This window comes from Trichomycterus rosablanca, chromosome 1 (genome assembly GCF_030014385.1).
Source record: "Trichomycterus rosablanca isolate fTriRos1 chromosome 1, fTriRos1.hap1, whole genome shotgun sequence".
Taxonomy (NCBI): domain Eukaryota; kingdom Metazoa; phylum Chordata; class Actinopteri; order Siluriformes; family Trichomycteridae; genus Trichomycterus; species Trichomycterus rosablanca.
The window spans coordinates 44,549,290-44,565,040 of record NC_085988.1 but is presented as its reverse complement, the minus strand read 5'-3'; the positions used below and the strand labels follow the sequence as shown (position 1 = coordinate 44,565,040).

General features: G+C 37.0%; 1 protein-coding gene across 1 annotated transcript; it reads left to right on the top strand.

Annotated features, from left to right (window-relative positions):
• Positions 1–6,439: 6,439 nt before the first annotated feature.
• Positions 6,440–15,350, top strand: tph1a (tryptophan hydroxylase 1 (tryptophan 5-monooxygenase) a). Its single transcript, XM_063003399.1, has 11 exons — positions 6,440–6,535; positions 8,842–8,979; positions 9,313–9,496; positions 10,322–10,422; positions 12,467–12,534; positions 12,620–12,816; positions 12,902–13,037; positions 13,448–13,574; positions 14,548–14,643; positions 14,789–14,922; positions 15,053–15,350. Exons 1-11 carry the CDS (start codon positions 6,440–6,442, stop codon positions 15,225–15,227), a joined length of 1,452 nt encoding a protein of 483 aa, XP_062859469.1. The 3' UTR covers positions 15,228–15,350.
• Positions 15,351–15,751: the final 401 nt, after the last annotated feature.

Sequence of the window (15,751 nt, the reverse complement as noted above, 5' to 3'; positions counted from 1 at the left end):
CATATCTTTGACATTGTGAACCAAAACAAATTTTTTCTGTATCAGTTTCTTCCAGTACTTAGAGATTTGATAGTAATCAAATTAAAAATAGAAAAAAAATAGGACATTTCTAGTGTAATGACACAACAATAACTCACAACTAACAACTGATTGCCTTCATACTTCACCTAACAGAACTCTTTTAACAGATTCCAGAATTTTCTTCCCTTGTATGGAACCCCAAACCAGCTTAACATTTTTAATGTCTAAGTAAAACATATTCACATAAAATTGCCAGATAAATTCCTAAACAAATTACAAATACTTAATTTGGCATTGTTGTGGGCACTTTAGCATTAGGTATATGAATGTCCCCACATGTGGTGTTGGTGTAGATGGCGAGATTAAAATGATCTCCAGGCTTATTGAGCAGATTGTGTCTAAATCCTATGATTGAATGAACAGTACCACTGAGACAGATTACCTCTATGTGGTACATCTTTGGTGGGCACTGGGTTTGTCAGCATGCTTGCAAGTTAAGCTATGAAAGTTCTGATCAGCCAGGTTTGTTCTCAACTCATATCAATAATATATATATTTTTTATTAAAATTCCATAAATTGCTAGTGCAAGCTAAACTTCAAGTTAGTTTTATAATTGATGATTGTAGTAGATTTGTTGTATTTTACTGCTTGTCATCCCACTGTACAGCCTGTGTAATGAGGTGAGTCTGTAATGAGATGAGTGGGCACCGATGAGCTCACAGTAACACAGCGCTTTTCTATAGCAGCCAAGAGCCTCTTCAGCATAAAGGGCCAGAAGCTGCATAATTCCAGCCTGTCCTGCCTTTAATTAACACTGAGCTCCTTTTGTGTAAAGAGAGAAAGGGGTGGGGGTGGAGAAATAAGCCTGAGCTAATACATTTACTGTCATATCCTGGGTTTATAACTCAAGTGCTACATTTGTACATGATTCATATCCTCATTCGTCAACCTTTCTCGTTGTCACATTTTGTATTCAGATAATTTTGTTTTGAATAGAAGTAATAATTAATGTTTCCACTTCAACATAACACACACCATCGGCTCAGAGAAGCCAGAATTTCTGGTATTTAGTATTGTTTTATTACTATTATAAAAAAAAACACTGTTAAATGTACAGTGATTTAGGACCAGTTGGATCAGTGTAAGAATCCCATAGAAAGTAACTCCAAGCTCAATGGAATTATGTGGCATGATGTGCTGACAAAGACTTTCTATTCATTACTACATGTTGTACCGGCACATTTGTTACCTAATTATCAGTATCTAGTGGGTCATACAGGTCAGACCATACCATTAAGTGTTAATTACTGTGACCTATAACAAGCACACATCTATAATTATGTAACGATTGTAAATCAGCATTTTTAAAATTCATTTTATTCATTATTACATTTTACAACCAAATAAATCATCTAAAACACACCTTTCAAAGTACTGTCATTATTCAATCTTAAATAATTGTATGTGTTTCATTTGTTTCATTTGCAGTTACACAGGTGAAACAAAAACAAAAAAGAAAACTAGCAATCGCTGAGTTGGAGCCCCTACCAAGTTTCAAAGTGAAATAGCAAGACAATGAATTACCTTAATTGTACCTTAATTGCAGGAGCATCAGTTATAAAAAATAAACAGCAGCATATGTCAATAAGTCAAAGATCAGTGATAAAGACAGATTGACATTTTACAGGATAGTTATTAATATATATATTTTTTTTCTATGCATTTTCTCCCCTTTTTTATCACGTCCAATTGCCCAATTGCATCATGCTCCCTCTCCACCAATTCCGATCCCTGCTCTGATTGAGGAGAACAAAGCTTACCCACGTTCCCTCCGACATGTGGGCAGCATGCCGTATGCATCTTATCACACTTTGACAAGTGCAGTGCAGCTCAGCGTTGTGTACGGAGAGACACACCCTGAGAGCACTCTTTTCTCATCTCTGTGCAGGCGCCATCAATCAGCCACCAGAGGACATAATTGCACCAGTCATGAGAGAGAGAGACCCTATCCGGCTTAGTCCCGCCCATATCTGAACAGCAGGCCAATCGTTGTTTGTGTGGCCTCTCATCCTTAGCCGGCAGGCAGAGCTGAGATTCGATACAATGTATTCGAGATCCCAGCTCTCGTTCCAGCATGTGTTTTTACCGCTGCGCCACCTGAGCGGCCATCTTTTGTTGATGTTTGTTTAATTTTTTTTTACATTTCTACAATATTTATATTCATTTCCCTTAATGCCTTAATGCCCCCCGACACACCAAACCTTGTCATTAGGAACACACAGGGCAGAATATGTAGTCACAGATGTGGCCTGGTGTTTATCAGGTCTGTCACTGTAGTACATCCCATTTCTCTTCAGTGCTTTGATCCTCTGTGCTTTCCATTCCAGGCCTCACAGCAATGTGTGTTAACGTCAGTTTGTTTGCCTTCCGCCAGGTGAGTTTATGCATCACCACCCACAGTCCACACACTTTAAGCATACAAACCTGTAAAAGTCTGTCCTCACCATATAACACACAGTTATTTTATAAAGCGTTGGGACAGTACGTTCATACAAATAAAAATGCAGTGTTCCTTACATGTACTTTGACTTTCATTTTATTGCACATATTTCACATTTTGTCTGGTCAACTTTATTTCATTTGTTAATATACATTAAGTCCTGCATTTTAGGCCTGCAACTATTACAAAAGAAGTTGGGATGGGGGTAAATTAGAGCTAGTAATGAGGGGAAAAATTAAATAATGATGTAATTTCAAACAGATGATGTCACCAGGTGATTGTAATTATGATTTGGAGCAAAAGCAATATACAAAATGGCTTTGAAGAGCAAAGATGGACAGAGGATCTCCAGTCTGTCAACAAATGCATAAGAAAATTGTTGAAATGTTTAAGTCCCAAAGAAAAGATTGTAAGGGAATTTGCATATATTTATTTAACAATCCTTTGTCAAGCACTACAGTAAAGGGGTACATTCACAAATGTCTTATGTTAACCATGTCCAGAAGAGGTGTCAATTTTTTGGGGCTCAGAGGCATTTGGGATAGACCATCACACAGTGGAAATGTACACTGTGGTCTGAAGAAGAATCAGTATTGAAAGAAATGGATGCTGTGTTCTTTGGACCAAAGACAAAATGGACCATACAGACTGTTATCAGCAATAAGTCCAAAAGCCAGGGTCTGTCATGGTATGGAGCTATGGTAATTTACACTTCTGTGATGGCAGCATTAATGCAGAAAAGTACATTGAGATCTTAGAGCTGCCTTCAAGACGTCATCTTTTCCATTTGACATCTTTTGACATTATGCATTTTTCAACAAGACAATGCAAAACAAGAAGAAACATTGTTTTAACTGACCACAGCCCATGTTTCTACTATTTTTTGGTCCATCTAAAATGAGCCCAGAGAACTCAGAACTGCATTTCTGCATGATGTTTGGCTTTTTCTTTGTGTAATAAGGTTTCAGGTTACATTTCTTGATGCATTAGTATCCTGTGTTAAGTGACAATGTTTTTTAAAGTACTCCCAAGCCCATGTATCTATATTTACCGGAGTAGCATAATAGTTTTTCCTGGAATGCCACTGGTTTTCAGCGCTGCCCAATGCAGATTGAGATTTCTCCGGATTTCCTGAATTTATCATAATATTATGTATGGTAGATGATATAAGACCTAAATTATTTGCAAAACTATATTGCAATAGTTCTTTTTAAACTGTTCATGTTTTACCTCATGTTTTTACCAATTGCCTTATCCTTGGCGGGTCGTGGTGGGTCCAGTTTCCCCGGAATCACTGGGCGCAATGCAGTGACACATCCTGCTCAGGACGCCAAGACATAGCTCTTCCAAGACATAACCAACCACATCTGTACTTAGACATGAAAGAGGTATAGTTGACATAATTCAGTCTGATTACACTGAACAGCAGGAGCAGCATCAGGACACACAAGGCAAAACTGAAGTACATGTGCATCAGCTTATGAGTGCATTTAAGTATGAAACAATTTTGAGATGAAATAATATCAGTGAATTTAATACAATATATTCAATATAAAATATTCCCATTCCGTCAGTCAAAAGGAACATGATAAATCACTAATAAGAGACCCTAACCCATAATGTTTCTCTTTTCCAGTACCAGAAACTCTTTGCATTCCTCTTTGCATCTTTCTTTCTCTTGACCTGCTAATATGTCAAATTAGTTATACTATAAGGTCTTGTTAAAAAATTTTAAAGCATCCATGTGCCGTTATAAATGAAGACCTAAGAATATGTCATCACCATCAGTCATCATTTAATATCCTCTGATGCAAAGTCCCAGAGAAACACAATATTCTTACTTTTAAAGTCTAAAGACCTGTGGATTCAGAGGGGAACAGAGAAAGAAAGATCATCCTCTTTGAGCTTTTTCATTGTAATTTTATTTGTTGATAAGATCCTTCGTCTATGGGATGTGCCACTTTACCAAGCAACCTTGGGGAGATGCAGCCACCAAGCTTCAGCAAAGATGGACCTAATCCTCTTAGGCTATGCCCTTCTACCCTAGACATGCACCAAGTCTGAAAAATCACTGACCTACATGTTGAATAAAAGTGACAGGGCCAAAGGGTTACAGACTGTCTTATTTGAAACTGTGCTCTTTATACTACACTCTACCTGGTTTCAAAAATATATGTTACATTTTCTTCATTTTTCCTTTTAATATATGTATATACAGTATTATACCTGTATTATCTATAGGGTTTACACACCCTTATTGAGTTTACGAATTGAATTGAATCTTTGTGAATTAACAGTTAACAATTAACTTTGCACAAAATTTGTTTTTTATTTCACTCTTGTTTGAAAATAAATTGGAATTTTCTTCACTCAGCCCTTTCAAATGCAATCCAATGTTCTTTTTGTTTTGGGATCTGGGCTTTGCCCCTACCATTTAAGACTTGATTAACTTGGATGTGTAGGTAATTATCATGTTAGAATAAAATGTTAGCCTTTTATCTCTCTTCAGTGCTAAATAAATACCAGTGGATTCAAAATATTTTAATATATGAAGCTAGTCATTAATTCATCTTTTTTTAAATGATCGGCAGGAACTTGCTGAAGAGAAACAACCAAAAAACTTTATGCTGCCTCCACTTTGTTGTACAAATACACACTATGAATTGGGTACTTCAGTAATTTTGTTCTTAATCTACTATACTTAATACACAAGCATCACAGATTTTTAAACAAGCACAGTTGGGTGAGAAATATGCCAAAGAAATAACAACACATTGAATATAACATCAAATATAAAACTGGGACTCCTCTACTGCCAAATTAAATTAGTAAATTAAGACAATGGTCAACAACATACACCCAAATCCACACAAAATCAGTTAGATCAACAAAATCGAGTTGTTTTTTTTTACAATGGTCAGTTCTGTGATCTAAATACTATTGAAAAGAGTCCACAAGAGATGACCAGATGACCTTGGAGAGATTCTGTGAGAAGTACTTTGTTTTGTTAGTACACGGAGGCCACACCAAGTTTGTTTGTTTGTTTATTAGGATTTTAACGTCATGTTTTACACTTTGGTTACATTCATGACAGGAACAGTAGTTACTCATTACACAAGGTTCATCACTTCTCAAGGTTATATCAAACACAGTCATGGACAATTTTGTATCTCCAATTCACCTCACTTGCATGTCTTTGAACTGTGGGAGGAAACCGGAGCACCCGGAGTAAACCCACGCAGACACAGGGAGAACATGCAAACTCCACACAGAAAGGTCCCAGACCGACACCACCTGGGGATCGAACCCAGGACCTTCTTGCTGTGAGGCGACAGTGCTACCCACCCAGCCACCGTGCCGCCCCCACACCAAGTACTTAATACAGGTGTGCTGGTAATTGACATGTTTTGTTTAAAAATGGCCTCCATTCCAATTAATGTTTCTCTTATTTTAATGTAGGATAGACTACAAAGAAATGTTGACCCCTAGACTACCAATAATTCAGGAACTGACTGTATATGGCTATTGACCATAATGTTTCTGATGCTTTTTAAAACTTCGAATCATTCGTGACCATAGACAATAAAGAAATGGCGTTTTTGTTTGTTCTCACCTGTGGATGTGAGTCATCAGTGTGTTGGTGAGGAAACTCATTGAGTTTACATGATATTTTGTGTGTGTTGAGAAAATAAAAAAGCGTGTATGATTGAGCTAAACGAAGCCCATGACGTGATGTGCGCGGCTCTTTTTCCATTCGCTGTGCTGGGATCATCATCATCATCTTCCATCCTCTTTTGTTCTCTCCCTTCTCTAATAAGTACCAACCCAGCTCATTTCCCCATCACTGCAACCCTACAAAACCCAGAGAAAACGAGCTCTCAGTAGTGAATAAAAGCGGGTTTATTAGTGAGATCAGCATGTACTCGAGTAAAAGCGAGGGTCCACGCAGAGGAAGGTCATTTGACTCCATGAACATCGGCCTGTGTTTGGAAGAAAAGCAGCTTAATAATGAGGTGAGACATTTCTCGGTAACCTGGCCTGGAAGATATAATTCATGTTGACGCTTTGTAAAAGTATATATATTGACTTGAAGCTATGTAAAACGTGTTCCTGTCCATTTTGTAAGCTTCTTGTAAGGTAACAGTGTTTCGTACAGCTGATCAAGTTTTAAATGCATTGGAGTAAAACAATATCTTCTTCCTTCTGGAGAACACAGTGTTAGTCCAATTAAAATACAGTGGGACAGGTGAGCAGTTATTGATTAAGAGTGAACACAAAGAGGGTTAAACAATTTATTTTAAAAGATGACAAAGTCCATTCTGAATTTTGTAATAATTGAAGTGAAACTGTGTATACAGTGTACTACAGTGAAGCCGTCATATAGTGTTTTACAGCTGAGTTTTATTAAGATTTTAATATAAAATTTTTATTTTCAAAAATTTTAATGTTCCGAATTTTTGCTAAACAGTGATATTTTTGTTAGACTGACCTGGATGCAATTTTAAAAGTAAATGATGAATATTAGCCTAGGTGTTAATGAATAATTTAATTCTACGTATAATTATATTGTAATTAGTAAATAAAATAAAAAAGTGCCTATTGTCTATTGTCTAGACTGCACCATTTGTGAAACTTAGATATTGCATAGGCTAAAACAGACAGACAGACAGACAGACAGACAGATAGATAGATAGATCAGCTTTATAATAATTAATTGTAATTAGGTTTGGGTGTTTTTAATGAGTTGTTATCAGGGCATTTGGAATGAAATCTTTAAGCTGAGCCACTCGTGCGTTAAGAAGGTCAAGAACGAGACGTGCTGCGTCTGAGAAACAGGTGGATCAAGTTCTAGTAATATATTCATTTAATCAAACCACCAAATCAATTAAACCATATCTTAAAATGCAAGGAGATTGTAGAGCATGAGGTTTACACAAGATCAAAGAAATATGAAAAAAGTATAACCAAGGCCACAAGCTATTTAACCTATTTATTTACTTACTTCTATACAGACTATAAACGGCTGTGCTGACTTTACGCAGAAGAGAAATACGTGTAGTGATTAACTGCAGCCTAATCTCGTGTTAAGATTAAAGTAATGCGATGCTAATAATAGGTACCATTGCTAACTAAACGGGATAGCAGAAAGCTGAGCAGTGAGCTGGCTGACTGTCTAACACAGTGGTAAAAAAGCGAGTTCTTTATCCTCATCATGCTCTCTGTAAAGCTGATGCTGCCGCTGCTGCATCCGGGAAAGCGCGCGCACCGACACCTGCCTCAACTCGCGCACACGCTCACGCTCGCGCACGCCACCACGGTCAGTGCATAGCACGTTCACCCTAGGATAAACAAACTTAATATATACTTAATACATTTCTTCTTATTATTATTAATATTAATAATAATAATAATACATCAGGTGACCAGGACAAGGCAGTTAGTGAAAACGATATGAAATAGGAAAAAGTTATAACGTAATTATACCTAAAATATGTTATTATTTTTTATTATTATTATTATTAGCAGCAGTAGTAGTAGTAGAAGTAGTAGTAGTAGTAGTAGTAGTAGTAGTAGAAGTAGTAGTATGCTAGTAGATGTAGGCTACTACTTGTTTCTGGTGATCTACTGAATTAAGCTAGTGGTAAAAAGAAATAATTTTCAACAATGAAGCTATTATTATTATTATTATTATTATTATTATTATTATGTATGAAACAGTATTCGGCGCTGTTTGGATTCCTGGTAAAATATCTGGGTTTTCAGGGGGACCCATGTGGTTCATATTGGTTTTTATTTAAAAATAAACTGTTTAAAATCGAACAAACTTTAAAAACCTAAATGTATTAAAACTCGGTTTTGCGTTCTGACACTGATGTTAACTTGCAAAAAAAGTGTACGATATTAAAAAATAGGCATAACGTGACTTAATGTGTGCTCAGATGGATAGATTTTTAATTGTGTCTTTTTACTGTTTCTTTGGCCATATAATAATAATAATAATAATAATAATAATAATAATATTCTATCGGTAATAATAATAATAATATTCTACCGATAATAATAATAATAATAATAATAATAATAATAATATTCTATCGGTGGTAATAATAATAATAATAATAGATTATTCTAGATTATTTATGTGAACACCTGTGAAATTTAAGCGGATCTACGCATTGTGTTGTATTTAAATTAATTCATTCTCTGATTATGAACACCTTTAAAGGTTTTTAGCACTGGCTGTTATGGTGTGGAAAATAAAACGTCAAAATGAATCCTGAATACGTTATCTATTGATGATGTTTTGGATCTTTTGCAGATGAACAAATCAGCCTTTTCTAAGATTGATGAAAATAAAGATAATAAGAGTGTCTCTGGAGAGAAAGGTCGTGCAGCTATTGTATTCTCTCTGAAGAATGAAATTGGGGGGCTCGTCAAAGCACTGAAACTCTTCCAGGTAATCACGTTTTGTATCATTTTATCTAAATAATACAATTAACACGCGATATGTGAACAGAAAATGTGTTTAGGACCGTTTAGTGTGATTTTTCTTAAATTTCATGATTTATTACATTATTTATACACGTCAACGTACAGAAAATATCCCAAATACATGAGAAATACAATTTTAAAAAAAAGTTCACGTCCATATCGCCTAAATATTTTAAATAAAACCTTTCCCTTAAACCTTTTAACTTAAGATAACCCAAAGCCCCAAAATCTAACACCATTTTAATTTGATTTGATTATTGCATTTTAGTCATTTGTTGTCATAAATTGATCTAAACAGGAGAATCACGTGAATCTTTTGCACATTGAATCCCGTAAGTCGAAGAGGGGAAACTCAGAGTTTGAGATCTTGGTGGATTGTGACAGTAACCTGGAGCAGCTTACAGACATCATCCAGCTGCTGCGCAAACACGGTAACGTGCTGGAATTAAACGCTGTGGACAACCGCCTACCTGAAGAAAACGGTAAGCCATATCTTCTAACATAACAAACAAGTCATTGTTTGTGCAGTACATGACATGCTATGTGGTTTGAGATAGACTGTTAGCTCAGCCAACTACCAAGGTCATATCTACAGAATAGCCATACATATTAAGAACACATCCTTATTAATATGTTCACCTTTTTGGCAACTTTGCTTTCAACCTTTGGGAAAAGACTGGAGACTGCCCTTTCCTGCTCTAACATGCCTATAAGGACATTGATTGACAAGTTTGTTGTGGAGGAGCCACAGTGGTTTGCACATAGCCCCGATCTTAATTTAATAGCTTTAGGGCGGCACAATGTGTTCTCCCTGTGTCTGTGTGGCTTTCCTCCGGGAGCTCAGGTTTCCTCCCACAGTCCAGACATGCAAGTGAGGTGAACTGGAGATACAAAATTGTCCATGACTGTGTTTGACATGAAAGGCTCTAAAATTTTGTAAAAAGCCTTTCCTAAAAAGTGAGGCAGTTATAACTCCATATGGTACAGACACACACACACACACACACACACACACACACGAAGTCTAATGGGAGACCAAGACCAGAGTAAGACACTTTTGCTTGTTTTTACATGAATGTGTTGGTTTTAATCTACTTTGACTGTAATGAGGCTAATTATTACTGGGTTTTTCCCAATATTCAGTTCATGGCTAAGGCCTTGCCTTTTGGAAACTTTGGTGATTATACATACAAATAGATAATATCTGAGCAAAATCTCTTAACTTCCAGTCGAAATAACGACACATACAGAAACGTTTTCTAAAATACTTTAGCACTTCTTAAAAATGTTTTATTTTTTATTTGCAGAGATGGATAATGTACCCTGGTTTCCCAAGAAGATCTCTGATTTGGATAATTGTGCAAACCGTGTATTGATGTATGGATCAGATCTGGATGCAGATCACCCGGTGAGCAGTGAAAATTGCTGGACACAGACACAGGCCAAACCTATGGTTTTGCAAACATACAGTGTATCACAAAAGTGAGTACACCCCTCACATTTCTGCAAATATTTCATTATATCTTTTCATGGGACAACACTATAGACATGAAACTTGGATATAACTTAGAGTAGTCAGTGTACAGCTTGTATAGCAGTGTAGATTTACTGTCTTCTGACAATAACTCAACACACAGCCATTAATGTCTAAATAGCTGGCAACATAAGTGAGTACACCCCACAGTGAACATGTCCAAATTGTGCCCAAATGTGTCGTTGTCCCTCCCTGGTGTCATGTGTCAAGGTCCCAGGTGTAAATGGGGAGCAGGGCTGTTAAATTTGGTGTTTTGGGTACAATTCTCTCATACTGGCCACTGGATATTCAACATGGCACCTCATGGCAAAGAACTCTCTGAGGATGTGAGAAATAGAATTTTGCTCTCCACAAAGATGGCCTGGGCTATAAGAAGATTGCTAACACCCTGAAACTGAGCTACAGCATGGTGGCCAAGGTCATACAGCGGTTTTCCAGGACAGGTTCCACTCGGAACAGGCTTCGCCAGGGTCGACCAAAGAAGTTGAGTCCACGTGTGCGGCATCATATCCAGAGGTTGGCTTTAAAAAATAGACACATGAGTGCTGCCAGCATTGCTGCAGAGGTTGAAGACATGGGAGGTCAGCCTGTCAGTGCTCAGACCATACGCCGCACACTGCATCAACTCGGTCTGCATCAGCCCCGGTTCTGGACTGCTTTGCTTGGGGGGCAAAGACACAATTTGGGGGGGCAATGCCCCCCTCAGCCCCCCCTAGCCCTGGTTCTGGACTGCTTTGCTTGGGGGGGCAAAGACACAATTTGGGGGGGCAATGCCCCCCTCAGCCCCCCCCTAGCGCCGGCCCTGGTCTGCATGGTCGTCATCCCAGAAGGAAGCTAACGCACAAGAAAGCCCGCAAACAGTTTGCTGAAGACAAGCAGTCCAAGAACATGGATTACTGGAATGCCCTGTGGTCTGACGAGACCAAGATAAACTTGTTTGGCTAAGATGGTGTCCAGCATGTGTGGCGGCGCCCTTGTGAGAAGTACCAAGACAACTGTATCTTGCCTACAGTCAAGCATGGTGGTGGTAGCATCATGGTCTTGGGCTGCATGAGTGTTGCTGGCACTGGGGAGCTGCGGTTCATTGAGGGAAACATGAATTCCAACATGTACTGTGACATTCTGAAACAGAGCATGATCCCCTCCCTTCGAAAACTGGGCCTCATGGCAGTTTTCCAACAGGATAACGACCCCAAACACAACCTCCAAGATGACAACTGCCTCGCTGAGGAAGCTGAAGGTAAAGGTGATGGACTAAACCCAATTGAGCACCTGTGGCGCATCCTCAAGTGGAAGGTGGAGGAGTTCAAGGTGTCTAACATCCACCAGCTCCGTGATGTCATCATGGAGGAGTGGAAGAGGATTCCAGTAGCAACCTGTGCAGCTCTGGTGAATTCCATGCCCAGGAGGGTTAAGGCAGTGCTGGATAATAATGGTGGTCACACAAAATATTGAAACTTTGGGCACAATTTGGACATGTTCACTGTGGGGTGTACTCACTTATGTTGCCAGCTATTTAGACATTAATGGCTGTGTGTTGAGTTATTTTCAGAAGACAGTAAATCTACACTGCTATACAAGCTGTACACTGACTACTCTAAGTTATATCCAAGTTTCATGTCTATAGTGTTGTCCTATGAAAAGATATAATGAAATATTTGCAGAAATGTGAGGGGTGTACTCACTTTTGTGATACACTGTATAGTGTAACTTAAAGTTTATGCACACTGTATACAATTAGTTTCAATTATACTCTCAAAAAAGGTGCCAGAAAATATTATTTTGAGAAGTACTATAATAGCATCACTGTAAATAATGACACATTTCTTGTTAAGAGTGTAGCTGCAGTTTAAAATGTTTGTTGTTGCATTGTAAAATAATAACTGTAAGTTCTTAATCTTAATGTTTTGTTTTGTAGGGTTTTAAAGACAATGTGTATCGGAAGCGGAGAAAGTATTTTGCAGATTTGGCTATGAGCTACAAGCAGTAAGTACTTTAGTAATATATTATTTACAACATAATTAGATTAAAATGAGAAATATTTTACTAAACATTTGTTTTCCATCACTAGTGGAGACCCAATTCCACAAATTGACTTTACTGAGGAGGAAGTGAAGACATGGGGGGTTGTTTTTCGAGAGCTCAATAAGCTGTATCCTACTCATGCCTGTCGTGAGTACCTGAAGAACTTACCACTGCTCACCAAGTACTGTGGTTATCGTGAGGACAACATTCCTCAGCTAGAAGATGTTTCCCGTTTTCTTAGAGGTAAGACATGCCACTACTGTCTGAGTTCTTTGTTCTTCATGTGTTTGTTTATCTTTAAAAAGAAATAATCTTTTTGCATTTTCAGAACGTACAGGCTTCACCATAAGACCTGTAGCAGGATACCTCTCCCCCAGAGACTTCCTGGCCGGGCTGGCCTTCCGCGTGTTCCACTGCACACAGTATGTTCGGCACAGCTCAGACCCTCTCTACACACCTGAACCGTGAGTACACCACATGTTTAACATTATAATAACATGGAAATATTTATCAAAAAGCAGTAAAATAACGACACAATGTGCACATTTAAGGATCTAGTTTAGTGAGCCAGAAATAAATTTCCCTGAGAAGACTATCTTAAAACTAGAAAATAGCACAAATCAGAATTATTTACCTGACAGTTATGTGGTCGGCAGTTCTAAACAACAATAGGCTGTGGAAATTTAAGGCAACAGTGTGACTCAAGGAGTATACACCATTATAAGGAAAGGTAGTCTTAGATCAATATACTTGTGTTAGACCATCAAGAGCTTATGTCTTTTTTAAACATTATGTTTGCCATAAATTCTTGCATTTTGTATAAAATTATATTGGTGTTAAATGTAAGATATTGTTCTTCCAATTTGTGTTACAGGGACACATGCCATGAATTGCTGGGCCATGTTCCCCTTTTGGCTGAACCAAGTTTTGCACAGTTCAGCCAGGAGATTGGACTTGCCTCACTAGGAGCATCTGATGATGAAGTTCAAAAGCTTGCTACTGTAAGTATAAACTTCACTGAAATTATTATTCCACTGTCCATTGTTTCACATAAGTCATATCCACAAATAATGATCGTTTTGTACTGAGAAAACTTCCCATTGTTTGTAATCATTGCCAGTTCTCTCACCCACTAGTTGCAACTTTCCTATCACAGTAAACCTCAGTCATAGGCTGCAGCCAGTAGGTTAATTCCTGGGGAAACTTTACTAAGATTACTATGTGTATTTTGGGCTGAATACTTCAGTTCATATCCAGGATTTTTGGCTCGATTAGAAAAGACGTTATCATTGCAAGACTGTGTTCATTAGGACAAAGTCCCATTCAATTCTGTCTTGATGGTGCAAATCTTTACCATCAGGTCTAATAGTAAACCTCTTTCTTATTTTTTTTTTATGCTATTGATGCATTCTATATTTAGCTAATGCTTTCATACTTTAACTATTAAAGGCTTAGTCAAAGCTGCATGCTTTAATACAAATGCAATGAATTCAGTTGTAGTTACCTGTGTTAAACATTTTTCTCACTTCTCATGTATCACTGAGTCATCCCAATTCATTAAAAACTATAACATATATCATGTAGCCAAACATATGTACAGATGTCAAGCTTAATTGACATTTTATTGCAAAACCATTGCCACTGCACCAGTCTATGGCTGAAACAAAACATTTAAAACACATTCAGGATTAAACAAATTGTCATTTAAAAAACTGTATTACTTGCTAAAAGATACATTTGGGCCAATTGTTCAATTAATCTTCATTATGTTTAAATGTCTACCCTGGTCATGTCATGATAATAATTTACTCACTAACAAAATATATATTTGTTGTTAATTAAATTACAGAGCTTAAAACTAAGTACTACTATTGATCTTAATAACTACTATGCTTTAATATAATTTATTGTTATATATTTATAAAGTATGTCATATACAAGCTTGATATGTAGTATATTTTTGTTGTTTTGCAGTGCTACTTTTTTACTGTGGAGTTTGGATTATGTAAGCAGGAGGGGAAGTTGAGAGCATATGGTGCAGGGTTGCTGTCCTCCATCAGTGAGTTAAAGGTATCATTATTGCCTAAATTACATACTCTTATCTTCTTACATGCATACAAAAATGTGGCAATTTTTAACTTTCCTCAAATACATGGCTTTGATATTTCAAGTTGCAGAATGTGTCAGTTGTCTGATTAGAATATGTCTGTCCCAGCATGCTCTGTCAGGGAATGCCTGCATCAAGCCCTTCGACCCCAAACTCACATGCAAACAAGAGTGCATTATAACTACATTCCAGGATGTCTACTTTATCTCAGAAAGCTTTGAGGAGGCCAAAGTTAAAATGAGGTATGCATAATTATAACATTATTATTATAAAATTTGATGCATTTCTTACATTATCTGATTAATACTTGAACTTTACTGTATGTAAATGTACTTATTTAATAACTAATTTACTTTTTTTTTATTTTTGCAGGGAATTTGCAAAAACAATCAAGCGGCCATTTACAGTGCGCTATAACCCGTACACACAGAGTGTAGATATATTGAAAGATACACCCAGCATCAACAGTGTGGTGGAGGAGCTAAGACATGAGCTGGACATTGTAGGAGATGCACTGAACAGACTTAATAAACAGTCAGGCGTTTGAAAGATTATCCTACAAGCCACATTTTGTATATACTGTTTTCCCATTAATGAGAAAACACATTAAACAGTCAATGTTTATAAAAATAAAACCCACTGTTTATCATAAAACCCATTCAAATGACATACCCTGCTCTTTATTGTACTTTCAATCATTGTTTTTAACCTGAAAGATTATGTAAGGATATTAAATGAATTCTACTGTACATTACATATAACAAATTGTGACAAAGTAACATTTTGTCTGTCAAAGTGGTCTGTGTTCCTGATTTCATTTTTTGTGTAAAAGGTCATTACCCTGTTGTTGTAAGGCACATCTGTGTAACTTATACTGTACAATATTTATTGAAAACGTTCCAATAATTATGTATATTGTGATATTATTAGCTTATACATTGTAGATTTTTTGTTAATGAAAGTATAAGGGGAAGGACAATTAATGATTTGTCTTTTGTGAACTTTATTTTTCTTAAAGAAACCTAATTCCTAAGTCTGGTTTGTCTCTTGTATAGTTAGTTGGATCTTGCA

What these genes read in the sequence shown, in the direction of transcription:
- tph1a (XM_063003399.1), top strand. Translation starts at nt 6,440, where the DNA reads ATGTACTCGAGTAAAAGCGAGGGTCCACGCAGAGGAAGGTCATTTGAC. An exon ending in TGTTTCCCGTTTTCTTAGAG is followed by an intron (nt 12,817 to 12,901) that starts GTAAGACATGCC and finishes TTGCATTTTCAG; the next exon opens with AACGTACAGGCTTCACCATA. An exon ending in CCTCTCTACACACCTGAACC is followed by an intron (nt 13,038 to 13,447) that starts GTGAGTACACCA and finishes TTTGTGTTACAG; the next exon opens with GGACACATGCCATGAATTGC.